The 26,028-nt window shown below is 40.7% G+C and overlaps 6 protein-coding genes across 6 annotated transcripts; all 6 read left to right on the top strand.

Annotated features, from left to right (window-relative positions):
• The first annotated feature begins 476 nt into the window (after positions 1-476).
• On the top strand, positions 477-1,584 carry LOC148649356 (gamma-crystallin M2-like). The gene is made up of 4 exons (XM_088605950.1): positions 477-508; positions 604-846; positions 1,098-1,100; positions 1,240-1,584. Exons 1-4 carry the CDS (start codon positions 500-502, stop codon positions 1,513-1,515), a joined length of 531 nt encoding a protein of 176 aa, XP_088462076.1. The 5' UTR covers positions 477-499; the 3' UTR covers positions 1,516-1,584.
• A 3,122-nt stretch (positions 1,585-4,706) lies between these two features.
• Positions 4,707-5,603, top strand: LOC148649357 (gamma-crystallin M2-like). Its single transcript, XM_088605943.1, has 3 exons — positions 4,707-4,736; positions 4,832-5,074; positions 5,263-5,603. Exons 1-3 carry the CDS (start codon positions 4,728-4,730, stop codon positions 5,536-5,538), a joined length of 528 nt encoding a protein of 175 aa, XP_088462069.1. The 5' UTR covers positions 4,707-4,727; the 3' UTR covers positions 5,539-5,603.
• Positions 5,604-9,286: 3,683 nt separating this feature from the next.
• On the top strand, positions 9,287-10,350 carry LOC148649358 (gamma-crystallin M2-like). The gene is made up of 3 exons (XM_088605938.1): positions 9,287-9,318; positions 9,414-9,656; positions 10,010-10,350. The coding sequence occupies exons 1-3, from the start codon at positions 9,310-9,312 to the stop codon at positions 10,283-10,285; spliced, it is 528 nt and encodes a 175-aa protein (XP_088462064.1). The 5' UTR covers positions 9,287-9,309; the 3' UTR covers positions 10,286-10,350.
• A 3,122-nt stretch (positions 10,351-13,472) lies between these two features.
• LOC148649359 (gamma-crystallin M2-like) lies at positions 13,473-14,398 on the top strand. Its single transcript, XM_088605940.1, has 3 exons — positions 13,473-13,504; positions 13,600-13,842; positions 14,034-14,398. Exons 1-3 carry the CDS (start codon positions 13,496-13,498, stop codon positions 14,307-14,309), a joined length of 528 nt encoding a protein of 175 aa, XP_088462066.1. The 5' UTR covers positions 13,473-13,495; the 3' UTR covers positions 14,310-14,398.
• A 3,654-nt stretch (positions 14,399-18,052) lies between these two features.
• LOC148649360 (gamma-crystallin M2-like) lies at positions 18,053-18,977 on the top strand. The gene is made up of 3 exons (XM_088605942.1): positions 18,053-18,084; positions 18,180-18,422; positions 18,614-18,977. The coding sequence occupies exons 1-3, from the start codon at positions 18,076-18,078 to the stop codon at positions 18,887-18,889; spliced, it is 528 nt and encodes a 175-aa protein (XP_088462068.1). The 5' UTR covers positions 18,053-18,075; the 3' UTR covers positions 18,890-18,977.
• A 3,975-nt stretch (positions 18,978-22,952) lies between these two features.
• On the top strand, positions 22,953-23,881 carry LOC148649361 (gamma-crystallin M2-like). The gene is made up of 3 exons (XM_088605872.1): positions 22,953-22,982; positions 23,080-23,322; positions 23,514-23,881. The coding sequence occupies exons 1-3, from the start codon at positions 22,974-22,976 to the stop codon at positions 23,787-23,789; spliced, it is 528 nt and encodes a 175-aa protein (XP_088461998.1). The 5' UTR covers positions 22,953-22,973; the 3' UTR covers positions 23,790-23,881.
• The last annotated feature ends 2,147 nt before the right edge of the window (positions 23,882-26,028 follow it).

The raw sequence follows: 26,028 nt of genomic DNA on the forward strand, positions 1-26,028 counted from the left end.
TTTTTAAATGCTTAAATTGTGTTCTGTTATCAGAAGTTTGAATCCAAAGAAAGCTCGCTTTGAAATGCAGTGCTCCTCTCATTTAATAAATTGTTGTGTTCATTTCTGATCACCAGACTTGCTTACCAAAATATGTAGCAAAGCCTCTCCAAACTGCTTTAAAATGGATAGGCTGCAAGAACCTGCATTGTTTTTGAAAGGGGACTGTACTGAACAGTAAGAGAAATTCTGTATATAATCATAGAACTAGAACACAATGGAAAGTGAGAATGTTAAAAAAGGACAGCAGGTACGTGATGTATGGATTCTGAGTATGTATGCATTCTGCACAATGGTAATTCATACTGAAGAGAAAGCAATTGTAGGCCAATTTGAGTTAAAGCAATGCAATAGTGCGGCTGACCAAGCAGAAGTGGACAGTATTCACGTGCCCTTCTGCTGGGTATAAATAGGAGCAGGAGTGTAGATCACAGACAGCATCTGCTCACCAACCATCACCATGGGGAAGGTACAGAGCCTCTGTGTTTACAGATTGTAGTTTCGGAGATGTACAGTAGATGGAAAAGCACAGTAGAGTAACACCGATGTTTTTTCCTTTTGCAGATCATCTTCTACGAGGACAGGAACTTCGGGGGGCGCTCCTATGAGTGCAGCAGCGACTGCGCTGACATGCACTCCTACTTCAGCCGCTGCAACTCCATCCGAGTGGAGAGCGGCTGCTGGATGGTGTACGAGCGCCCCAACTACATGGGCTACCAGTACTTCCTGCGCAGGGGCGAGTATCCCGACTACCAGCGCTGGATGGGCTACAACGACTCCATCAGGTCCTGCAGGATGATTCCTCATGTAAGTTACTGTGGAAATTTACAACCATTAAACCATTATTGCTGGACTTAAAAAAAAATATTTTTAAGATTTATTTTTGTGAGCATACATATAATCTATATACTTCAAATAAGACCATATTACCAAGAGTCTTCAAATAAGCGTGTCTAGAATCACAACAAAATGTTGTCTAATAATGAAGATAAATGGCTCTGACAGACAAAGATACTTGTCAGCAAGTTTATGAACAAATTCTTGAAGGTTATCTCCAGACTGTTTGTTTCAAAGCTTAGAAATGATATTGATCCAATTGAAGTATAGTCTACACTTAATAAAGCAATGTGATTTTGAGAACTAACAGTTCGAAGTCAAGACCCAGGTTAGTCCGTGTTAAGGAATGTCTTGTGTTCACAGTACCAAGGCTCCTACAGGATGAGGATCTACGAGAGAGAAGGCTTCGGAGGCCAGATGATGGAGTTCATGGACGACTGTCCTAATGTCTACGACCGCTTCCGTTACCATGACATCCACTCCTGCAATGTGATGGAGGGATACTGGATGTTCTACGAGCAGCCCAACTACAGAGGCAGGCAGTACTTCATGAGGCCCGGAGAGTACAGGAGGTTCAGCGACTGGGGAGGCATGAGTCCCAGGATCGGCTCCTTCCGGCGCATCATGGACTTCCATTAGTCAACACTTGTGAAGGATGATTTCAAAGTGTCCTGATAATTAAGAATAAAATCTTTTGTTAAAAAATGATCTCTGCAATTTAAGCTCATCTGTTTGTTCTCTTTAAATGGTTTCCTTTAAAATTGAATGGATTATACCAGTTATGCCAGTTAATGTCAGTGTCACGTCCGCTGCTAATCGGAATCCTCCTCATAAACAGTCTCGTCCCAATCAAGCACCAACTGTATCAACTTTCTGAAATCTCTGCAAACGCAACCGATCTATCCCTTCATCCAATCAGAGTGTCTCACTTGTTAAAACACCCCCCACTACCAAACTTACTTAAGTCTTCTCCGTTTCACTGAACGCTGCTTGGTATTGTTAGCTTCTTCGGAACTCCTTGCCTCGCATTATTAACTTGCTCTTGCCTTTCTGGATACTTGAAACCGGATCTTACCTTTTGACCTCGATCTTGTCTAGCGTTTCGGATTTGTCTGCCTTCTCCTCCTGGATTCTCTTTGGTATCAAACCCGGAACTACGTCTCCGCCTAATGTTTTGGATAACTCAAAATCTCTCCTCACTCAGCTCTTCAGCTCCACATTGGGTTCTTCACTCTTTCTACAATGCGCAGCGTTACAGTTAGAGTAGGTGCTTTCCAAAGGGCAGTTTAGACTACAAAACGCCCAGTCTATGATTCTCAGAAACAGTTTCAGCATCATGCTTCATTCATGTGTCATGAGAAAAATGGCCAAGGGCTTCCACAGGATATTGGTAATTTTACAATGACAGGACAAGTGTGAAATTGACCCACAGTGTTCTTAACTACAAGTGAACAGTGAACATACCGTGTCAGGGACTTCAGTGTTAATTTATTCCAGGTAATGTGCCTCAGCTCTGGTGCTTACATTCGTGGAAGAAAGTTCTCCTTCTGATGTGGCCATTCCACAGTGAAGAAATGTCTTTAACTGAACCTTGGTCCTGGTCTGTAAAGTCTGGCAGGAGAAAAATAATTAAAACTCATCTCCTTCACTGCTGCCCATGTTCTCCTGCCTGTTTCCAACAGAATCTGATCTACAGTGAGTTTTCTCAACCACAAGTTCATATTGGATGCTGAAGATATTGATTAAATTTGCAACAAAGCTACACAGAGTGTCTGTCTCATTTGAGATCCTTCAAGCTGATTGATCAGTGATCGGTTGGTTGTTTGGCTTCAGGAGGTAATGCCTTCTGAAGTTTCCTACAGTCCATCTGTATTAGTGATTGGGCTTAATGTCTCATATGAATTCAGTGTTAACCTCAGTAATTCAGCAACAAGCAGAGCCTCCTCTATCTGTCCCTCTTCTGTGAAATAATTTGTATCACCTGCGTGTTATAGTCTGCACATGTCTTCATTAACATTCTTCTGCTAGGTCTTTGCACACAATTCTGTTGTCAATTTTGTATTCAGAATTTCCTCTGTTGCATTTAAGGTGAATTTATTGCTTGTCATTTTCAGGGATCATCTGTGAACTTGAGTACTTTGCTGACTGCACCAGAATAAATTAGATCCTAACACAGGTCCCTGTGGCACTCCACTTGCTAAATCATCACAGTTTGAACTTCCTCCTCATGCACTGATTCTTTTTAAAATAAATTGACAAATTCAAATTTGAAAAAAGTGCATTACCTTGGATTTGAAGAAAGATATGAGATGTAAAAAACAGGTTAACTGATTTCTTTCTGCACAAATACTTCTTTTGGTGCAAAACATTCCATGCTTCAGCACTTTTGGGTTATGGCAGAGATTGGAGTTAACTAATAAGAGATTTCAAGTGTGAGCTAGAGACTCCCTAACTATGGCAAGGTAAGACCAGCCATTCAAAGTGTTCAAGGTCTTGAGAATGTCCAAACACAGGTGACCTCCCCTCATTTCCATGTTAACAATTTGTGTCAGAAACGTCTTAACTTTGCTATATAATCTGGAGCTCTACGCCTATACCTTTGAACAATTCTGAATGAATTGTTCCCTGCATGTAATAAAACTCACTTGTTCAGCTTCATCTCTGGGTCCAGAATTTATGTGTTTGTTACAACAGATGCCTACAGTCATACCGAATATTAAATTAAATTGAATCTTTTATCAAATACAGACTCATATTAGCTTTAAGCACACATTAACAGAGAGTGTTACAACGTTTCAACAGCTAAAAGACTTTGAAGAGTTTTTAGATTCACAGTCCAAAATATATTTTCTGGGCTTTGCAGTTTTCACACTGTGAGAAGAAAGTGAACAAAACAATTCTAGAAAAGGACAAAATGTAAAACAATGTTGCAAAGTCTCAGAAGACTATATGACCGGGTCTCACGTGACATAATTGAAAAACCTTCTTTTCTAGTCATAAAACACAGTGCTATGACTAGAGCCCATCACATACAATTAAGTCCAAAGTCAATTCTCCTTCCACAGTATACCTCAGAGTATAATAACAGTACAGAGAGTCAATACTTTTCACCCAACTCAGTTATGTGACATGTTAATGAATTGTTAGGCTTTATCTAAATCCATTCAACATTGAAGTCAAACAATTAAGCAATTTTCTCCTTTTATAGACACAAAGTTTGTTAATATGTTTCAACAAAACCTTTGTTTATGACTTGGCTGTTCCACAGTCAGACTCCATCTCTCTTCCTCAGATGGCTCACAAGTCCATAAAGCAATTGTCTGTTTTGTGCAAGTGTATTAATGGACTGTTTTTTAAAATGCTTAAATTGTGTACTGTTATCAGAAGTTCGAATCCAAAGAAAACGCTCTTTGTAATGTAGTGCTCCTCTCATTCAATTGTTGTGTTCATTTCTGATCACCAGACTTGCTTACCATAATATGTAGCAAAGCCTCTCCAAACTGCTTTAAAATGAATAGGCTGCAAGAACCTGCAGTGTTTTTGAAAGGGGACTGTACTAAACAGTAAGAGAAATTCTGTATATAATCATAGAACTAGAACATGATGGAAAGTGAGAATATTAAATAAGGACAGCAGGTTCAGTGTGTGATGTATGGATTCTGAGTATGTATGCATTCTGCACAATGGTAATTCATACTGAAGAGAAAGCAATTGTAGGCCAATTTGAGTTAAAGCAATGCAATAGTGCAGCTGACCAAGCAGAAGTGGACAGTATTCATGTGCCCTTCTGCTGGGTATAAATAGGAGCAGGAGTGTAGATCACAGACAGCATCTGCTCACTAACCATCACCATGGGGAAGGTACAGAGCCTCTGTGTTTACAGATTGTAGTTTCAGAGATGAACAGTAGTTGGAAAAGCACAGTAGAGTAACACTGATGTTTTGTCGTTTTGCAGATCATCTTCTACGAGGACAGGAACTTCGGGGGGCGCTCCTATGAGTGCAGCAGCGACTGCGCTGACATGCACTCCTACTTCAGCCGCTGCAACTCCATCCGAGTGGAGAGCGGCTGCTGGATGGTGTACGAGCGCCCCAACTACATGGGCTACCAGTACTTCCTGCGCAGGGGCGAGTATCCCGACTACCAGCGCTGGATGGGCTTCAACGACTGCATCAGGTCCTGTCGTTTCATTCCTCATGTAAGTTGCTTTGTATTTTTATAGGAATTAAACAATCGGATTGATATATTTTTAAAACTTGAATATATAGATTTTGTCAAAGTCAAACGGTGAATCATTCATCTTCAGGCCAGAGCTGTTGATGAATCAGTGTTTAATCTAAATTATATTCCAGTTCAGTCTGTATTAAGGAATGTCTGTGTTCACAGTACCAAGGCTCCTACAGGATGAGGATCTACGAGAGAGAAGGCTTCGGAGGCCAGATGATGGAGTTCATGGACGACTGTCCCAATGTCTACGACCGCTTCCGTTACCATGACATCCACTCCTGCAATGTGATGGAGGGATACTGGATGTTCTACGAGCAGCCCAACTACAGAGGCAGGCAGTACTTCATGAGGCCCGGAGAGTACAGGAGGTTCAGCGACTGGGGTGGCATGAGTCCCAGGATCGGCTCCTTCCGGCGCCTCATGGACTTCCATTAGTCAACACTTGTGAAGAACGATTCAGATGTGTTCTGATAACTAAGAATAAAAGTTTTTTAAAGCAACATTCAGTGTCTGCAATTGAATCTCATTCATCTGTCTTCTCTATATTAACCATACAAAACAAAATCCTTTAGAAATGTGCTTCTATATGCAGTATGTTATGCATTGTGGGACTTGGTATTTTCGGTCACAGTGGTTTCATTCTCAGAGTCTCAGCAACAAACACCAATTCCTTTTTCACTCTTTCTGCAATGTGAGATCAAACCAGTTGGTTCATCCCCTCAAGCTTTGACCTACAATTTGAACACACAATTTCTCCTATATAGTTCGAGTAAATAGCTGTGTCAGCATGCGTAGGCTGCAACGGAACAAGTGAAGGCTTATTCCATGCTGAAGAGAGATGACAAGAAACACAATGTTTAGACTGTGGAGCATTCCTGAGGTGTCACTTCAAAGCCGAAATGTTGTGTTTCTTTTCTTCACTTTTCAGCATGGAATAAACTTTACTTGTTCCATTTCTCCTACTGTATGTAGCAAAAACACTTCTGTAGCATAATAACATATCTATGATGTCAATTAAAAATTTAATAATAAGGTGCTGTACAAACTACATGACTATCTTTAGGCTCTTGTGGTCATTCATACAGTATGAATGACCAACAGGCCAACAGGTTCTACAGGATATGTGTGAAATTGATCTACATTGTGCTTACTGGCACGTGAGCGCTGAACACACAGTTTGTCAAGGACCTCAGTGTTGGACTACTTCCAGGTTAAGTCCCTTAGCTCTGGTGCTCACAGTGGTGGAAGAAAGTTCTCCTTCTGATGTGTCCACTCCACGCTGAAGAGATGTCTTTGACTGAACCTTGGTCCTGTTCAGTAATGTCTGGCAGGAGTTGATGAATACAAATCCACATCTTTGCTGTTGACCATCTACTGCCTTCTGTTTCCCCCAGAGTCAGATTTTGATTGGCAGTTCTCTCATTGAAAAATGTATCCTGGATCTTGATCAGATAACAGCTGTAGTAAAGCTGCTCAGAGTGGCTGAATCATTTGTTATCTCTCCAGATGATCTGCTGGCTGTTTGACTTCAGCAGGTTTTGACCACTGGTAGTTCCCTACAGTCCATCTGTAATAATAATTCAACAAAGTGTCACATATTGACTCAATGTAAACCTCAATACTTTGGCAACAAATACTTGTTCCTTCTATCTGCCCCTGTACTGAAAATTAATTTTGAGATCCTGTGTGTTATACTTTACATGCATCTACTGTACATGAGTGGCCTTCTGTCAGGTGTTTGCCCAAAGTTGAGGGCTGAATGAATTTATTTCAGAATGTCCTCTACTGCTTCTACAGTGTTTGTGGCACTCATCCTTTTTAGGTATCATCTGTGAGCTTAAATAATTTGTAAATTCACCAGAATCCAGATGATTGACATAAATTGGGTCGTAAAACAGGTTCCAGCGGCACTCCATTCATTAAGTCATCGCAGATTTAGCTTTCTGCTTTTATTAGAAAAATCAACCAGTTCTAAGTTTTAATAATAGCTTTATTATTAAAGAACAGTGCTACAATGATGCCACAGCCAAAGACTGTGAAGCGTTTCAGATTCACAGTCCAAAAGAATAATTCTAGGCTTTGCAGGTTCCACACCGTGAGCATAAAAGGAAGAAAACTATTTTAAAAAAGGACAAAATGTAAAACAATTTAAGTATCATGGGCTCAGAAGACTATATGAACAGGTCTTACATGACATCATTGAATAACCTTCTTTTCCATTAATAACACACAGTGGTATGACATTAGCCCAGGACATACAAACAAACAAACCACAAGTCATTCTCCTTCCAGAATATAACCCCAAAACAAGCTGCTGTTCCCACTATGAAAGAAAAACATGTTCTCCACATCTTTTCAAATTAATTTAGTGGCAGAAGCTTTTTTATCTATATTAATTAACATTGATATCCAAATTATATTGCTGGAGTAATCTGAGTGAAATATCTCACTGTTGAATTTGATCATAGGTGCCTGTTCAGTGGCTCTTTGGGAATGTCACTGGGTGAAATCCTTGTCCCTAGACTTGAAGTTAGGTGATGTTCTAGAGCATGGGAGCTCATAGAAACTCATTTAATAAAAAATACCAATAGACATTGTACATTTGTGTCCTCAGTCCTGTTGTGTCATACAGTACAAATGACAAAGCCCAGGTGTCTGTGTAGTTAAAGTCTCTTTATTTCATACTGTATGCTTGCAACCACAGAACTCCCCGAACAGTACAAGAATTAGTCTTTTATACCTTAAAACAAACGGGTTACTACAACATATTCTGAATGAATGATAAGACAACAACACATCCTACAGTATATGGTTATTAATCATATCTAAGTTGCAGACTAGACAAAAGTTGGTTCCTTTCATATGTTCTGAGCACACAGCCAGCTTACCTCATACATGCCCTTTATCTTACTGACCAAGGACAGGCAGCACATTTATATATTTGAGCGCAAAGCAGACTTCAAGCCACTAGACTGCATACTTCGCAAAAATACAAAAACGATATTATTATCTCACTTCCCTGTCTCGCCCTCTGCAGCCAGAAGGCGTTACTTCTCTGTCCTGCCTCTCATTTCCGGTTCTCTGCTGTCCTTCCGGTGTTTCTCTCTCTCTGGGGTAATATATTTCCGGGTCTTTCAGTCTGCCTTGGCTCAGCGTTGACGTTCGGATGTCCTGAGACCCGCCTAGCACCAGGTCGCCCCACGTCTGCTACCTGAGGGCATAGGTTTCTATACGGCATTTCCTGAACAGCTGAGCCCGGGCTAACCCCCGTCTCGCCGCTACGCATAGGGTCTTTCGCTCTCCTGTCATTCCACGGTTCGTCCTTTCCGACATCCTTGACTTTCCCAGGTGTCTCCCTTGTCTCTTCAGTCCTTTTCACAGTTCATGTTCAACAGGTCATTTATCGGGAGTTTGGATAAAGCAGCACAGAGAGTCAAATACATTTAATCTGAGTCTCATGTGTAACATTATTATCAATCGTTGCTTAGAACATTCAACAAGGAAGTCAAACAAGTAATATTCTACTTTTAAAGACACAAATCTTCTTAACATGCTTCAACAAAACCTTTGGTTGTGACTTGTCTCTTCAAGTTCCCGATCATGCTGCTCAGATGCTGTAGCTTTTAAATCCATAAATCCAGCAATTGTCTGTATCAATCTCTTAATACACTTATTAAGAGATTGATTCTTTCAACTGCTTAAATTTTGCATTGTTATCAGAGGTTTTTAACCAAAGAAAGCTCTCTTTGTAAAGCTGTGCTTCTCTCAATCTATAAAGTGTCGTGTAATATTGGATAATAAATAAAACGTTCATTTCTGATCACCAGGCTTGTGTACAAAAAATCTGTAACAAACCCTCTCCAAACAGCTTTAAAATGGATAGGCTGCCTGAAGCTGCAGTATTTTTTAAAAGGGACTGTACTGAACGCTAAGATGTAATCATAGAACTAGAAACACAATGGAAAATAAGAATGTTAAATACAGTAAAGACACAAAAGGTATGTGGATTCTGACTTTGTATGCAGGCTATACAATGGTACTTCACAGTGAACAGAAAGCAACTATAGTTCAGTTTGAGTTAAAGCAATGCAATAGTGCAGCTGACCAAGCAGAAGTGGACAGTATTCACGTGCCCTTCTGCTGGGTATAAATACTGTAGGAGCAGGAGTGTAGATCACAGACAGCATCTGCTCACCAACCATCACCATGGGGAAGGTACAGAGCCTCTGTGTTTACAGATTGTAGTTTCAGAGATGTACAGTGGATGGAAAAGCGCAGTAGAGTAACACTGATGTTTTGTCCTTTTGCAGATCATCTTCTACGAGGACAGGAACTTCGGGGGGCGCTCCTATGAGTGCAGCAGCGACTGCGCCGACATGCACTCCTACTTCAGCCGCTGCAACTCCATCCGAGTGGAGAGCGGCTGCTGGATGGTGTACGAGCGCCCCAACTACATGGGCTACCAGTACTTCCTGCGCAGGGGCGAGTATCCCGACTACCAGCGCTGGATGGGCTTCAACGACTCCATCAGGTCCTGCAGGATGATCCCCCATGTAAGTTACGTTTACTTTATTAAGTATTAAGCAAGCATCTCAACATTTATTTAAAAAATAATACAAAATTTAGGAAAGCATATACTGTATATACTGTAGAATACCATATTGTATGTGTTGGAACACTAGCCTTTTCACTGTGAATCAGTTATGTTCAGGCTAGTTTTGTTTAATTGTTTTAAATCATGAGATCCAGCAATTGTTTAAATTATACAGTAAACATTCTTTATAAGCAGTCAAACACATTGATCACATTCAATTCTAATCTGAATTTAGTAAAGCAATGTTATTTTGATAAATTACTAAGGCAAGTCCCAGTTCAGTTTGTATTAAGGAATGTCTTGTGTTCACAGTACCAAGGCTCCTACAGGATGAGGATCTATGAGAGAGAAGGGTTTGGAGGCCAGATGATGGAGTTCATGGACGACTGTCCCAACGTCTACGACCGCTTCCGTTACCATGACATCCACTCCTGCAACGTGATGGAGGGATACTGGCTCTTCTACGAGCAGCCCAACTACAGAGGCAGGCAGTACTTCATGAGGCCCGGAGAGTACAGGAGGTTCAGCGACTGGGGAGGCATGAGCCCCAGGATCGGCTCCTTCCGGCGCATCACTGACTTCTATTAGTCACATTTGTGTAGGATGATTTAAAAGTGTCCTGATGACTAAGAATAAAACTTTTTTTAAAGCAACATTCACTGTCTGCAATTGAATCTCATTTATTTGTCCTTTCTATGTTATCTATATACTGTAAAACATTTCCTTTAGAAATGTGATTTAATATACTGTACATTATGCGTTGTGGAACTTGTTGTTGTTTAAGGTCCCAATGGTTTTAAACTCAGAGACTCAACAACAAACACCAATTCCTTTTTAACCCATTCTGCAATCTGAGATCAAACCAGCTGGTTCATCCATACAAAGCTTTGACCTACAGTTCAAACACAGAATTTTCCTAAAAGCAGAAACACTTCAAAATAACATGTACATGTCATTTATAACATGTCAATTACTAATAGGTGCTGTACAAGTAACATAGTATACTAGACAGGTACTGTATATCATTTTATTTATCATATACAGTTTCTTGCATTAGGAATTTGTCTTTTCACATACCCCAACTTGCTCTCAATGAGACACACAGACAGGGAGAGAAGCTGGGGTCAGAGCGCAGGGTCAGCCATATATACGGCACCCCTGGAGCAGTTGGAGCTAAGGGCCTTACTCAGGCGCCCAATGGAGTAGGATTCCTCTGCCGGCCGCGGGATATGAACCGGCAACCACCCAAGCAGATCCTAAGCCACAGAGCCAGCCACCACACCGCCCCATATACAGCACTCAGTCCAAACATTTCAGGAACACTTATGGTCATTCATGTGTTGTGAAAGAATTGGCCAAGAGGTTCCACAGGATATTGATGATGTTCTCCTTCTGATGTGGCAATTCCTCATTGAAGAGATGTCTTTAACTGAACCTTGGTCCTGTTCAGTAAAGTCAGGCAGGAGATAATAATTACAAATTCACTTCCATTTCTGTTCTACTGTCTGTTTCTTTCAGAATGTGATCTGGATTGTGTTTTCTCAATCAAAAATTAATCTTGGATCTTGATCACACCCATAAGTTGAAGTAAAGCTGCTCAGAGCTGCTGTCCAATTGTCCAAGCCTCCAGCTGATCTGCTGGCTTTTTGACTCTCCAGGTGTGGACCCATGGTAGTTCCCTGAAGCGCATCTGTATTAGTGTTTGGACTTAGTGTCTCATATTAATTAAATGTAAACCTCAATACATCAGGAACAAACGGTGCTTCCTTCAGTCTCTGTACTGCAAAATCATTTCTAAAACCTGCACGTTATACTTTGCATGTATCTACTTGAGTCGTCTTCTCCCAGGTGTTTTCCCACAGTTGAATTTCTTTCAAAATTTCGTCTGTTGCTTCTAAAGTGTTTGAGGTACTTATCTTTTTTAGGTATCAACTTTGAACTTGAATACTTTGAGTCTAGATCATTGATATAAATCAGGTAAATTAGATGTCTTGTCTTTCATTATTCCTCCTATCAATGCAGAAACAGAGGCAAAAGGAACATACAGGTACACTATAAAAATGCTAACATTATTTTAAAAAGAGAAGGCAGACATTAAATCTGTAGGACGCCTGTTGACTGAACTAAAGGTGGGACACCACACAGACCCAAGGCAAATGAGACAGCATCAGGCCAGGACTGAGGAACCCAGGGACATTTTGTTTGCCAGGGGTAGCAGCAGGAGGAAAAACAGACTTAAAAATCTGTAGGACACCTGCAGAGCAAGAGGTTAGACACTGCACAGACCCAGGGCTGAGAATACGACATCTGGAGCAGCAGACAGCAAGAGTGAGGAAGCCTGAGCTTTGTTGAAAGTGCAGCAGGACAGAAGGCAGAAAACTGTAGGATGCCTGCTGACTGTGATGTACATAAGACTCCGGACAGACCCAGGGCCAAAGACATGGAGTCAGGAGTACCAGGGACAGTGAGAGAGGAACTAGTGGGCTGTTACGGATGCCAGGATATTGGCAGGAGAAAGCAGGCATTAGGAACTGTAGGATGCCTGCTGAGTGAGCCGGGGGTAGGATGTTGGACAGCGCCAGGGATGAAGAGGTGACATGAGGAGCAGCAGCGGCTGAGAGGGAACTCCTTGGATGTTGGATGTGAGGGTAGTGGCAGGAGGAAAAGCAGACATTAAAAAGAATAGGATGCTTGCTGTCTGAATTGGAGGTAGGACGCCGGACAGACCTGGGGCCGAGGTGCAGGAACTGGGAGTCAAAGGCACTGAAGACATTGCAATTGAGCCACTTTGAATGCTGGTGATAGAAGCAGAACAGATTGCAGGAGAAATTAGATTAATTAACAGGAAGATGAGGAGGACAGGAGGGAGCAGGAACAACAGAAGCAGCAGGCAGAGAAATACATGAATAAAGGAGAGGGACTGTGAAAGGGAATTTGAAGGGAAACACTAGGTTGAATGGGAGGACCTGGGAGTGGCAGGAAGGGTACCCCTGGGCTCCTTTTGAGAATTGGCATCTAGGATGACATCATACCAGAAAGTAGAAGCATGTTGGTTCATAGAACTTGATTGTTATGGAACTCAGAGACATAGAACAATATTAAGGACTAAAATCAAATTAATTTGCTTCTCTAAAACCATTAGGTTATGACTTGTTTCTTCAAGTACCAGCCTCCACCTCTCCTGCTCAGATGTCTCTCAAGGCAAGGACCCAATTGCCTATTTCTTGCCTGAGTGTATTAATGCATCAAACCCTTTAAATTTAAACTGAGCTTTGCTACTGGACATTTTAACCAAAGAAAATTCACCATTTGGTAATTCAATATTTTGGGAAGCAGTGCTCCACCGGATCTACTGTATAAATTCTCATGAAATGCTAAATAATAAATAAAATGTTAATTTCTGAATTTCTGATCTCTGGGCTTGCTTAAAAAGATGTGAAACAAACTCTCTCTAAACTATACTAAAATGGAAATGCTGCATGTATCTAGAATGTTACTGGGATGGGATTATCCTAAACAGTAAGAGAAATTCTGTATGTATTCATAAAACAAAGACACAATGGAGAGGCACCATGTTAAATAAAGACAACAGGAATGTATGGATTTTGACTATGCATGCTATAAAGTACAATGGTACATCACACTGAACAGAAAGCAACTATAGTTCATTTTTAGTTAAAGCAATGAAATAGTGCAGCTGACCAAGCAGAAGTGGACAGTATTCATGTGCCCTTCTGCTGGGTATAAATAGGAGCAGGAGTGTAGATCACAGACAGCATCTGCTCACCAACCATCACCATGGGGAAGGTACAGAGCCTCTGTGTTTACAGATTGTAGTTTCAGAGATGTACAGTAGTTGGAAAAGCACGGTAGAGTAACATCGATGTTTTGTCGTTTTGCAGATCATCTTCTACGAGGACAGGAACTTCGGGGGGCGCTCCTATGAGTGCAGCAGCGACTGCGCTGACATGCACTCCTACTTCAGCCGCTGCAACTCCATCCGAGTGGAGAGCGGCTGCTGGATGGTGTACGAGCGCCCCAACTACATGGGCTACCAGTACTTCCTGCGCAGGGGCGAGTATCCCGACTACCAGCGCTGGATGGGCTTCAACGACTGCATCAGGTCCTGTCGTTTCATTCCTCATGTAAGTTGCTTTGTATTTTTATAGGAATTAAACAATCAGATTGATATATTTTTAAAACTTGAATATATAGATTTTGGCAAAGTCAAACGGTGAATCATTCATCTTCAGGCCAGAGCTGTTTAAATGAATCAGTGTTTAATCTAAATGATATTCCAGTTCAGTCTGTATTAAGGAATGTCTTGTGTTCACAGTACCAAGGCTCCTACAGGATGAGGATCTACGAGAGAGAAGGCTTCGGAGGCCAGATGATGGAGTTCATGGACGACTGTCCCAATGTCTATGACCGCTTCCGTTACCATGACATCCACTCCTGCAATGTGATGGAGGGATACTGGATGTTCTACGAGCAGCCCAACTACAGAGGCAGGCAGTACTTCATGAGGCCCGGAGAGTACAGGAGGTTCAGCGACTGGGGAGGCATGAGTCCCAGGATCGGCTCCTTCCGGCGCCTCATGGACTTCCATTAGTCAACACTTGTGAAGAACGATTCAGATGTGTTCTGATAACTAAGAATAAAAGTTTTTGTTAAAAAATTCAGTCCCTGCAATTTTATCTCGTTTATTCATTCTTTATTTGGTTTCCTTTTGGAAATTATGGATTATGGATTGTACGTTAGACAATGTGTTACTAGTCTTTTCTTATCCACTTTAGAAAGACTTCTGTAGCAAAATAAAACACCTGTATGATGCCAAATTAATATTAGGTGCTGTAGATATTACATTGTATACTACATAATAGTCAATCCGTAATTTGAGTTGAACTAATCTAAACACTTTGATGATATTCAAGCTTTGTGAAAGAAATGGGGAAAAGGTTCCATGCAATATTGGTGATTTTACAAAGACAGGACAAGTGTGAAATTGACCCACAGTGTTTTTAATAATGTAAACAGTGAACATAACTTTGTCATTGATCAGTGTTGGTCAAATGTTGAACTACTTCCAGGTTAATTCCTACTTCCAGGTTCCAGCTCACAGTCATGGAAGAAAGTCATGGTTGGCCACTCCACAGTGAAGAGATTTGTTTTAGCTTCAACAGGTCTTGACCTCGGGAGTTTCCTACAGTCCATCATACTAGTGATTGGACTAAATGTCTCCCCTTCATTTGGTATTAACTTGAATACTTCAGTGTCAAACAGTGATTCCTTCTGTAGCACAAAGGTAAATTATTTCACTTAGAATCAAATGTGAAATGAAAGATTTTTAATAATATACATGTTGCTTTGACAAGGCAGCTTGGGACTCTCTGCAAATACAGAGGAATGTGGCTAAAAGGGCCTTCTGATAAAACACATCATAAAGCCGTAGCCAATGAGAACCTTCTAATGAACCATAGCACAGATTGGCTCCAGTGAGTCTGTAGTCTGTTTTTCCAGGTCCAAGGTCACTGTCCATCACCCAAAGAAAGATCCACCAATGAGGGATCCACCCTGGGTGGACAACACCCTCAACCAATCAACAGCTGTGATGTTGCACCTTAGAAGCAAACACTCAGCTCATTTTTCATCATCAACTCGCCGGCTCCTCTTCTTTTTCCAACTGAGCACACAATCAGACTTTTCCAACCACGTGACTGCAAGAAGTTTGAGTCAAGACTTTTCTCCAAGATGCCTGGCTGAGAGTGAGTCAGAAAAAAGCAGAATTCTGGAAAAGATATCCTTTCTGCAATGGAGGAAACCTTGTGTTTGTGAACCCATTGTTGATTTCGTCTGATTGCCGAAATCAGAGAGCTGGAGTCATTCATGCCAACCAAGTACGAAGCTATGGCCGAGGCGAAAAAGGGTCTCCAATCTGTCTTTTGCAGCCATACCCAAGAAGACAGCTGTGCACAGACTGAAGTTTATCAAGATGCTAACTTTGGGCAGAGCTGCCTCAGGGCTAATGCTAGCTGTCGTCATCCTAATGCTAAGCGAAGCTCTCTCTCTTTTCTCTCCGGACCTGGGCCAATCCCTGCACAGTGTAAGCGAACACCAAGTCTGGCAACGAACCAACCTAGTCCAGCTTCGTCTTTCCAGCAGGAAACTCATCAAGCATGTTTGACCAGGGGGTATTTGAGTATAAAACTTCTTTATTCACGATATAATTCTCAATAGTTTAACTAATCTAAACACATTGATTTTCAGCTTGCATTAGTAAATGCATATTTGCTTGTATCTAAGAATAAGAATTCGATGTAACTATATGACACTGATAACACCTACGAGCCAGATTATAATGTTTTAGTCAATGTATTTTACTCTAAAATTATGAATTCTGATCTCTGTAATCACTGAGCAAATGATGAAGCTTTCAGATCACAGAAGATCATTTCACAAATACTGTATGTTCAATTATGTTTGTTGTTTTGTACATGCTTTTGGTGTGATATCAATAAATTGTATATTATATATTTAGAATCTGTGTGTGAGACTTTAAGTTATCATGTTTGATTGATACCTAAAAATCGTCAAAGTACTCTTCAATTTTTTGTTCCCATTTCTGATTGTTACAGTAAATTAAAACTCTTACGTCACTACACTTCTGGATGTCCCACTACTGTGAAATAATTTCTATGACCTGCATGTTTTAATCTGCACATGTCTACATTAATGGTCTTTAGTTAGGTGTTTTCCCACAGCTGAGAGTCTTCTGAATGTATTTCGCAATTTCCTCTGCTGCTTTTCAGGTGCTTTTGGTCCTTATCCCTTTTAGGGTATCATCTGCCAACTTGAATAATTTGTTAACTGTTACGCCTGGGCTTGTCCAAGCTCTCAGCCCCTGGTCTCCTTGGTCACATTTCTGTTCCTGGTCCAGCTCCTACTAACCTGGTGATCTGTGCAGTCCTGTTCCTGTTTCCGGTGTGGTCCTGCTTCCTGATTATCCTGTGAGCTACATTGTCCCTTTTGCTCCTTGTACCTCCCTGTCAATAAACCAACCTGTATTATGCACTTGAATCCCTTTATTACTCAATGCATCGTGAGCTACCTTCCATCTGGCAGAAGAATAATTACACCAGAAGCAAGACTACTGATATAAATTAGGTCCTAATATAGGTCCCTGTGGCACTCCACTCATTAAATCAATTTCCACGAGAGTTAGATATTGATTGACAGTTTTTCCACTGAAATATTCCGTTGTAGTTAAGCTGCTCAGAGTGGCTGTCTCATAGTTCATGTCTCCAGTTGATCTGCTGGCTGTTTGACCTCTGCAGGTTTTGACCTCTGGACTTCCTTACAGTCCATCTGTATTAATGTTTGGACAAAGTGTCTCATATCAATTCAATGTAAATATTAATACTTCAGCAACAAACAGTGCTTCTATCCTTCTATCTGCTACAAATTAATTTGCTCAAACCCATGAGTTATATTTTAAAAAAGGACAAAATGTAAAGCAATTTAAGTATCGTGGGCTCAGAAGACTAAATTTTCAGGTCTCATGTGACATTCTTGAATAACCTTCTTTTCCATTAATAACACACTGTGCTATGACTTAAGCCCAGGACATACAAACATGGTGTATCGCTTCACACCACTTGTTTTTGTGATACAATGTAGACAGTTCCAACCTAATACGTCAGAAATCAATTCCCTTTTTAGAAGTAAGATCTGAAGAAATCTGAGTGAAATACTGCAAGGGAAAGGGTATTTGGGCTGATCAAGTTTGATCATTGGTCAAGATCACAGATGTTTGTCAAATGGCTCAAAGAACCTCAAGTACCACTAGGGATCGTTCCCTGGGCCTGTTTACACTTCAACCTCGACAGGTCATTTATATGAAGCATGGATAAAGCAGGACAGAAAGTCAAATACTTTTCACCTGACTCAGATTAAGTAACAAGACAATTAATTGTTTATTTGTTAGAATTTACCTAAATCCATTTCTGAGCTCCAGGCTTGCTTAACAAGATCTGTAACAAACTCTCTACAGATTACACGAAATGGACAAGCTGCATGTATCTGGAGTGTTCCTGGCAAGGGATTGTACTGAACAGAATGAGAAATTCTGTGTGTATTCATAAAATAAAGAGAAAATGGAGAGAGATAATGTTAAATAAAGACAACAGTAATGCATGGCTTTTGACTATGTATGTATGCTATACAATGAACAGAAAGCAGCTATAGTTCAGTTTTAGTTAAAGCAATGAAATAGTGCAGCTGACCAAGCAGAAGTGGACAGCATTCACGTGCCCTTCTGCTGGGTATAAATAGGAGCAGGAGTGTAGATCACAGACAGCATCTGCTCACCAACCATCACCATGGGGAAGGTACAGAGATTCTGTGTTTACAGATTGTAGTTTCAGAGGCCTACAGTAGTTGGAAAAGCACAGTAGAGTAACACTGATGTTTTGTCCTTTTGCAGATCATCTTCTACGAGGACAGGAACTTCGGGGGGCGCTCCTATGAGTGCAGCAGCGACTGCGCTGACATGCACTCCTACTTCAGCCGCTGCAACTCCATCCGAGTGGAGAGCGGCTGCTGGATGGTGTACGAGCGCCCCAACTACATGGGCTACCAGTACTTCCTGCGCAGGGGCGAGTATCCCGACTACCAGCGCTGGATGGGCTTCAACGACTGCATCAGGTCCTGTCGTTTCATTCCTCATGTAAGTTGCTTTGTATTTTTATAGGAATTAAACAATCAGGTTGATATATTTTTAAAACTTGAATATATAGATTTTGGCAAAGTCAAACGGTGAATCATTCATCTTCAGGCCAGAGCTGTTTAAATGAATCAGTGTTTAATCTAAATGATATTCCAGTTCAGTCTGTATTAAGGAATGTCTTGTGTTCACAGTACCAAGGCTCCTACAGGATGAGGATCTACGAGAGAGAAGGCTTCGGAGGCCAGATGATGGAGTTCATGGACGACTGTCCCAATGTCTATGACCGCTTCCGTTACCATGACATCCACTCCTGCAATGTGATGGAGGGATACTGGATGTTCTACGAGCAGCCCAACTACAGAGGCAGGCAGTACTTCATGAGGCCCGGAGAGTACAGGAGGTTCAGCGACTGGGGAGGCATGAGCCCCAGGATCGGCTCCTTCCGGCGCCTCATGGACTTCCATTAGTCAACACTTGTGAAGAACGATTCAGATGTGTTCTGATAACTAAGAATAAAAGTTTTTGTTAAAAAATTCAGTCCCTGCAATTTTATCTCGTTTATTCATTCTTTATTTGGTTTCCTTTTGGAAATTATGGATTATGGATTGTACGTTAGACAATGTGTTACTAGTCTTTTCTTTCACACTTCAGAAAGACTTCTGTAGCAAAATAAAACACCTGTATGATGCCAAATTAATATTAGGTGCTGTAGATATTACATTGTATACTACATAATAGTCAATCCGTACTTTGAGTTGAACTAATCTAAACACTTTGATGATATTCAAGCTTTGTGAAAGAAATGGGGAAAAGGTTCCATGCAATATTGGTGATTTTACAAGGACAGGACAAGTGTGAAATTGACCCACAGTGTTTTTAATAATGTAAACAGTGAACATAACTTTGTCATTGATCAGTGTTGGTCAAATGTTGAACTACTTCCAGGTTAATTCCTACTTCCAGGTTCCAGCTCACAGTCATGGAAGAAAGTCATGGTTGGCCACTCCACAGTGAAGAGATTTGTTTTAGCTTCAACAGGTCTTGACCTCGGGAGTTTCCTACAGTCCATCATACTAGTGATTGGACTAAATGTCTCCCCTTCATTTGGTATTAACTTGAATACTTCAGTGTCAAACAGTGATTCCTTCTGTAGCACAAAGGTAAATTATTTCACTTAGAATCAAATGTGAAATGAAAGATTTTTAATAATATACATGTTGCTTTGACAAGGCAGCTTGGGACTCTCTGCAAATACAGAGGAATGTGGCTAAAAGGGCCTTCTGATAAAACACATCATAAAGCCGTAGCCAATGAGAACCTTCTAATGAACCATAGCACAGATTGGCTCCAGTGAGTCTGTAGTCTGTTTTTCCAGGTCCAAGGTCACTGTCCATCACCCAAAGAAAGATCCACCAATGAGGGATCCACCCTGGGTGGACAACACCCTCAACCAATCACCAGCTGTGATGTTGCACCTTAGAAGCAAACACTCAGCTCATTTTTCATCATCAGCTCGCCGGCTCCTCTTCTTTTTCCAACTGAGCACACAATCAGACTTTTCCAACCACGTGACTGCAAGAAGTTTGAGTCAAGACTTTTCTCCAAGATGCCTGGCTGAGAGTGAGTCAGAAAAAAGCAGAATTCTGGAAAAGATATCCTTTCTGCAATGGAGGAAACCTTGTGTTTGTGAACCCATTGTTGATTTCGTCTGATTGCCGAAATCAGAGAGCTGGAGTCATTCATGCCAACCAAGTACGAAGCTATGGCCGAGGCGAAAAAGGGTCTCCAATCTGTCTTTTGCAGCCATACCCAAGAAGACAGCTGTGCACAGACTGAAGTTTATCAAGATGCTAACTTTGGGCAGAGCTGCCTCAGGGCTAATGCTAGCTGTCGTCATCCTAATGCTAAGCGAAGCTCTCTCTCTTTTCTCTCCGGACCTGGGCCAATCCCTGCACAGTGTAAGCGAACACCAAGTCTGGCAATGAACCAACCTAGTCCAGCTTCGTCTTTCCAGCAGGAAACTCATCAAGCATGTTTGACCAGGGGGTATTTGAGTATAAAACTTCTTTATTCACGATATAATTCTCAATAGTTTAACTAATCTAAACACATTGATTTTCAGCTTGCATTAGTAAATGCATATTTGCTTGTATCTAAGAATAAGAATTCGATGTAACTATATGAGACTGATAACACCTACGAGCCAGATTATAATGTTTTAGTCAATGTATTTTATTTTAAAATTATTAATTCTGATCTCTGTAATCACTGAGCAAATGATGAAGCTTTCAGATCACAGAAGATCATTTCACAAATACTGTATGTTCAATTATGTTTGTTGTTTTGTACATGCTTTTGGTGTGATATCAATAAATTGTATATTATATATTTAGAATCTGTGTGTGAGACTTTAAGTTATCATGTTTGATTGATACCTAAAAATCGTCAAAGTACTCTTCAATTTTTTGTTCCCATTTCTGATTGTTACAGTAAATTAAAACTCTTACGTCACTACACTTCTGGATGTCCCTCTACTGTGAAATAATTTCTATGACCTGCATGTTTTAATCTGCACATGTCTACATTAATGGTCTTTAGTTAGGTGTTTTCCCACAGCTGAGAGTCTTCTGAATGTATTTCGCAATTTCCTCTGCTGCTTTTCAGGTGCTTTTGGTCCTTATCCCTTTTAGGGTATCATCTGCCAACTTGAATAATTTGTTAACTGTTACGCCTGGGCTTGTCCAAGCTCTCAGCCCCTGGTCTCCTTGGTCACATTTCTGTTCCTGGTCCAGCTCCTACTAACCTGGTGATCTGTGCAGTCCTAATCCTGTTTCCGGTGTGGTCCTGCTTCCTGATTATCCTGTGAGCTACATTGTCCCTTTTGCTCCTTGTACCTCCCTGTCAATAAACCAACCTGTATTATGCACTTGAATCCCTTTATTACTCAATGCATCGTGAGCTACCTTCCATCTGGCAGAAGAATAATTACACCAGAAGCAAGACTACTGATATAAATTAGGTCCTAATATAGGTCCCTGTGGCACTCCACTCATTAAATCAATTTCCACGAGAGTTAGATATTGATTGACAGTTTTTCCACTGAAATATTCCGTTGTAGTTAAGCTGCTCAGAGTGGCTGTCTCATAGTTCATGTCTCCAGTTGATCTGCTGGCTGTTTGACCTCTGCAGGTTTTGACCTCTGGACTTCCTTACAGTCCATCTGTATTAATGTTTGGACAAAGTGTCTCATATCAATTCAATGTAAATATTAATACTTCAGCAACAAACAGTGCTTCTATCCTTCTATCTGCTACAAATTAATTTGCTCAAACCCATGAGTTATATTTTAAAAAAGGACAAAATGTAAAGCAATTTAAGTATCGTGGGCTCAGAAGACTAAATTTTCAGGTCTCATGTGACATTCTTGAATAACCTTCTTTTCCATTAATAACACACTGTGCTATGACTTAAGCCCAGGACATACAAACATGGTGTTTCGCTTCACACCACTTGTTTTTGTGATACAATGTAGACAGTTCCAACCTAATACGTCAGAAATCAATTCCCTTTTTAGAAGTAAGATCTGAAGAAATCTGAGTGAAATACTGCAAGGGTAAGGGTATTTGGGCTGATCAAGTTTGATCATTGGTCATGATCACAGATGTTTGTCAAATGGCTCAACGAACCTCAAGTACCACTAGGGATTGTTCCCTGTGCCTTTTAACTCTTCAACCTCGACAGGTCATTTATATGAAGCATGGATAAAGCAGGACAGAAAGTCAAATACTTTTCACCTGACTCAGATTAAGTAACAAGACAATTAATTGTTTATTTGTTAGAATTTACCCTAATCCATTCAACTATGAAGTCAAACCAAACTACTGAGTAATTTAAGGACAAGATATCTAATTAATATGTATCGCTAAAACCAGGCTCCAAAACTCCTGCTCAGATGGCCTTCAAGATAAAGAAACATGCATGCGTTGTGTGAGTTTATTAATGTACTGTATTAAGACATTTTGTATGAATGCTTAAGTTACATTTTGCTTTTGGAAGTATTTAATCAAAGAACCATTACCTTTTGGTAAGCAGTGGTCCTCCTTGATATATACTGTAAATTCTTACGTAATACTTAATAATATAGCAAATCTGATTTTAAATTTCAAATATGAATTTCTGAGCTCCAGGCTTGCTTACCAAGATCTGTAACAAACTCTCTACAGATTACACGAAATGGACAAGCTGCATGTATCTGGAGTGTTCCTGGCAAGGGATTGTACTGAACAGAATGAGAAATTCTGTGTGTAGTCATAAAATAAAGAGAAAATGGAGAGAGATAATGTTAAATATAGACAACAGCAATGCATGGCTTTTGACTATGTATGTATGCTATACAATGAACAGAAAGCAGCTATAGTTCAGTTTTAGTTAAAGCAATGAAATAGTGCGGCTGACCAAGCAGAAGTGGACAGCATTCATGTGCCCTTCTGCTGGGTATAAATAGGAGCAGGAGTGTAGATCACAGACAGCATCTGCTCACCAACCAGAACCATGGGGAAGGTACAGAGCCTCTGTGTTTACAGATTGTAGTTTCAGAGGCCTACAGTAGTTGGAAAAGCACAGTAGAGTAACACTGATGTTTCTTTCTTTTTCACAGATCATCTTCTACGAGGACAGGAACTTCGGGGGGCGCTCCTATGAGTGCAGCAGCGACTGCGCTGACATGCACTCCTACTTCAGCCGCTGCAACTCCATCCGAGTGGAGAGCGGCTGCTGGATGGTGTACGAGCGCCCCAACTACATGGGCTACCAGTACTTCCTGCGCAGGGGCGAGTATCCCGACTACCAGCGCTGGATGGGCTTCAACGACTGCATCAGGTCCTGCCGTTTCATTCCTCATGTAAGTTGCTTTGTATTTTCATAGGAATTAAACAATCAGATTGATATATTTTTAAAACTTGAATATATAGATTTTGGCAAAGTCAAACGGTGAATCATTCATCTTCAGGCCAGAGCTGTTTAAATGAATCAGTGTTTAATCTAAATGATATTCCAGTTCAGTCTGTATTAAGGAATGTCTTGTGTTCACAGTACCAAGGCTCCTACAGGATGAGGATCTACGAGAGAGAAGGCTTCGGAGGCCAGATGATGGAGTTCATGGACGACTGTCCTAATGTCTATGACCGCTTCCGTTACCATGACATCCACTCCTGCAATGTGATGGAGGGATACTGGATGTTCTACGAGCAGCCCAACTACAGAGGCAGGCAGTACTTCATGAGGCCCGGAGAGTACAGGAGGTTCAGCGACTGGGGAGGCATGAGCCCCAGGATCGGCTCCTTCCGGCGCCTCATGGACTTCCATTAGTCAACACTTGTGAAGAACGATTCAGATGTGTTCTGATAACTAAGAATAAAAGTTTTTGTTAAAAAATTCAGTCCCTGCAATTTTATCTCGTTTATTCATTCTTTATTTGGTTTCCTTTTGGAAATTATGGATTATGGATTGTACGTTAGACAATGTGTTCCTAGTCTTTTCTTTCACACTTTAGAAAGACTTCTGTAGCAAAATAAAACACCTGTATGATGCCAAATTAATATTAGGTGCTGTAGATATTACATTGTATACTACATAATAGTCAATCCGTACTTTGAGTTGAACTAATCTAAACACTTTGATGATATTCAAGCTTTGTGAAAGAAATGGGGAAAAGGTTCCATGCAATATTGGTGATTTTACAAGGACAGGACAAGTGTGAAATTGACCCCCAGTGTTTTAATAATGTAAACAGTGAACATAACTTTGTCATTGATCAGTGTTGGTCAAATGTTGAACTACTTCCAGGTTAATTCCTACTTCCAGGTTCCAGCTCACAGTCATGGAAGAAAGTCATGGTTGGCCACTCCACAGTGAAGAGATTTGTTTTAGCTTCAACAGGTCTTGACCTCGGGAGTTTCCTACAGTCCATCATACTAGTGATTGGACTAAATGTCTCCCCTTCATTTGGTATTAACTTGAATACTTCAGTGTCAAACAGTGTTTCCTTCTGTAGCACAAAGGTAAATTATTTCACTTAGAATCAAATGTGAAATGAAAGATTTTTAATAATAAACATGTTGCTTTGACAAGGCAGCTTGGGACTCTCTGCAAATACAGAGGAATGTGGCTAAAAGGGCCTTCTGATAAAACACATCATAAAGCCGTAGCCAATGAGAACCTTCTAATGAACCATAGCACAGATTGGCTCCAGTGAGTCTGTAGTCTGTTTTTCCAGGTCCAAGGTCACTGTCCATCACCCAAAGAAAGATCCACCAATGAGGGATCCACCCTGGGTGGACAACACCCTCAACCAATCAACAGCTGTGATGTTGCACCTTAGAAGCAAACACTCAGCTCATTTTTCATCATCAACTCGCCGACTCCTCTTCTTTTTCCAACTGAGCACACAATCAGACTTTTCCAACCACGTGACTGCAAGAAGTTTGAGTCAAGACTTTTCTCCAAGATGCCTGGCTGAGAGTGAGTCAGAAAAAAGCAGAATTCTGGAAAAGATATCCTTTCTGCAATGGAGGAAACCTTGTGTTTGTGAACCCATTGTTGATTTCGTCTGATTGCCGAAATCAGAGAGCTGGAGTCATTCATGCCAACCAAGTACGAAGCTATGGCCGAGGCGAAAAAGGGTCTCTTGCAGCCATACCCAAGAAGACAGCTGTGCACAGACTGAAGTTTATCAAGATGCTAACTTTGGGCAGAGCTGCCTCAGGGCTAATGCTAGCTGTCGTCATCCTAATGCTAAGCGAAGCTCTCTCTCTTTTCTCTCCGGACCTGGGCCAATCCCTGCACAGTGTAAGCGCACACCAAGTCTGGCAATGAACCAACCTAGTCCAGCTTCGTCTTTCCAGCAGGAAACTCATCAAGCATGTTTGACCAGGGGGTATTTGAGTATAAAACTTCTTTATTCACGATATAATTCTCAATAGTTTAACTAATCTAAACACATTGATTTTCAGCTTGCATTAGTAAATGCATATTTGCTTGTATCTAAGAATAAGAATTCGATGTAACTATATGACACTGATAACACCTACGAGCCAGATTATAATGTTTTAGTCAATGTATTTTACTCTAAAATTATGAATTCTGATCTCTGTAATCACTGAGCAAATGATGAAGCTTTCAGATCACAGAAGATCATTTCACAAATACTGTATGTTCAATTATGTTTGTTGTTTTGTACATGCTTTTGGTGTGATATCAATAAATTGTATATTATATATTTAGAATCTGTGTGTGAGACTTTAAGTTATCATGTTTGATTGATACCTAAAAATCGTCAAAGTACTCTTCAATTTTTTGTTCCCATTTCTGATTGTTACAGTAAATTAAAACTCTTACGTCACTACACTTCTGGATGTCCCTCTACTGTGAAATAATTTCTATGACCTGCATGTTTTAGTCTGCACATGTCTACATTAATGGTCTTTAGTTAGGTGTTTTCCCACAGCTGAGAGTCTTCTGAATGTATTTCGCAATTTCCTCTGCTGCTTTTCAGGTGCTTTTGGTGCTTATCCTTTTTAGGGTATCATCTGCCAACTTGAATAATTTG

This window comes from Lepisosteus platostomus, chromosome 14 (assembly GCF_059453375.1).
Source record: "Lepisosteus platostomus isolate fLepPlt1 chromosome 14, fLepPlt1.hap1, whole genome shotgun sequence".
NCBI lineage: Eukaryota > Metazoa > Chordata > Actinopteri > Semionotiformes > Lepisosteidae > Lepisosteus > Lepisosteus platostomus.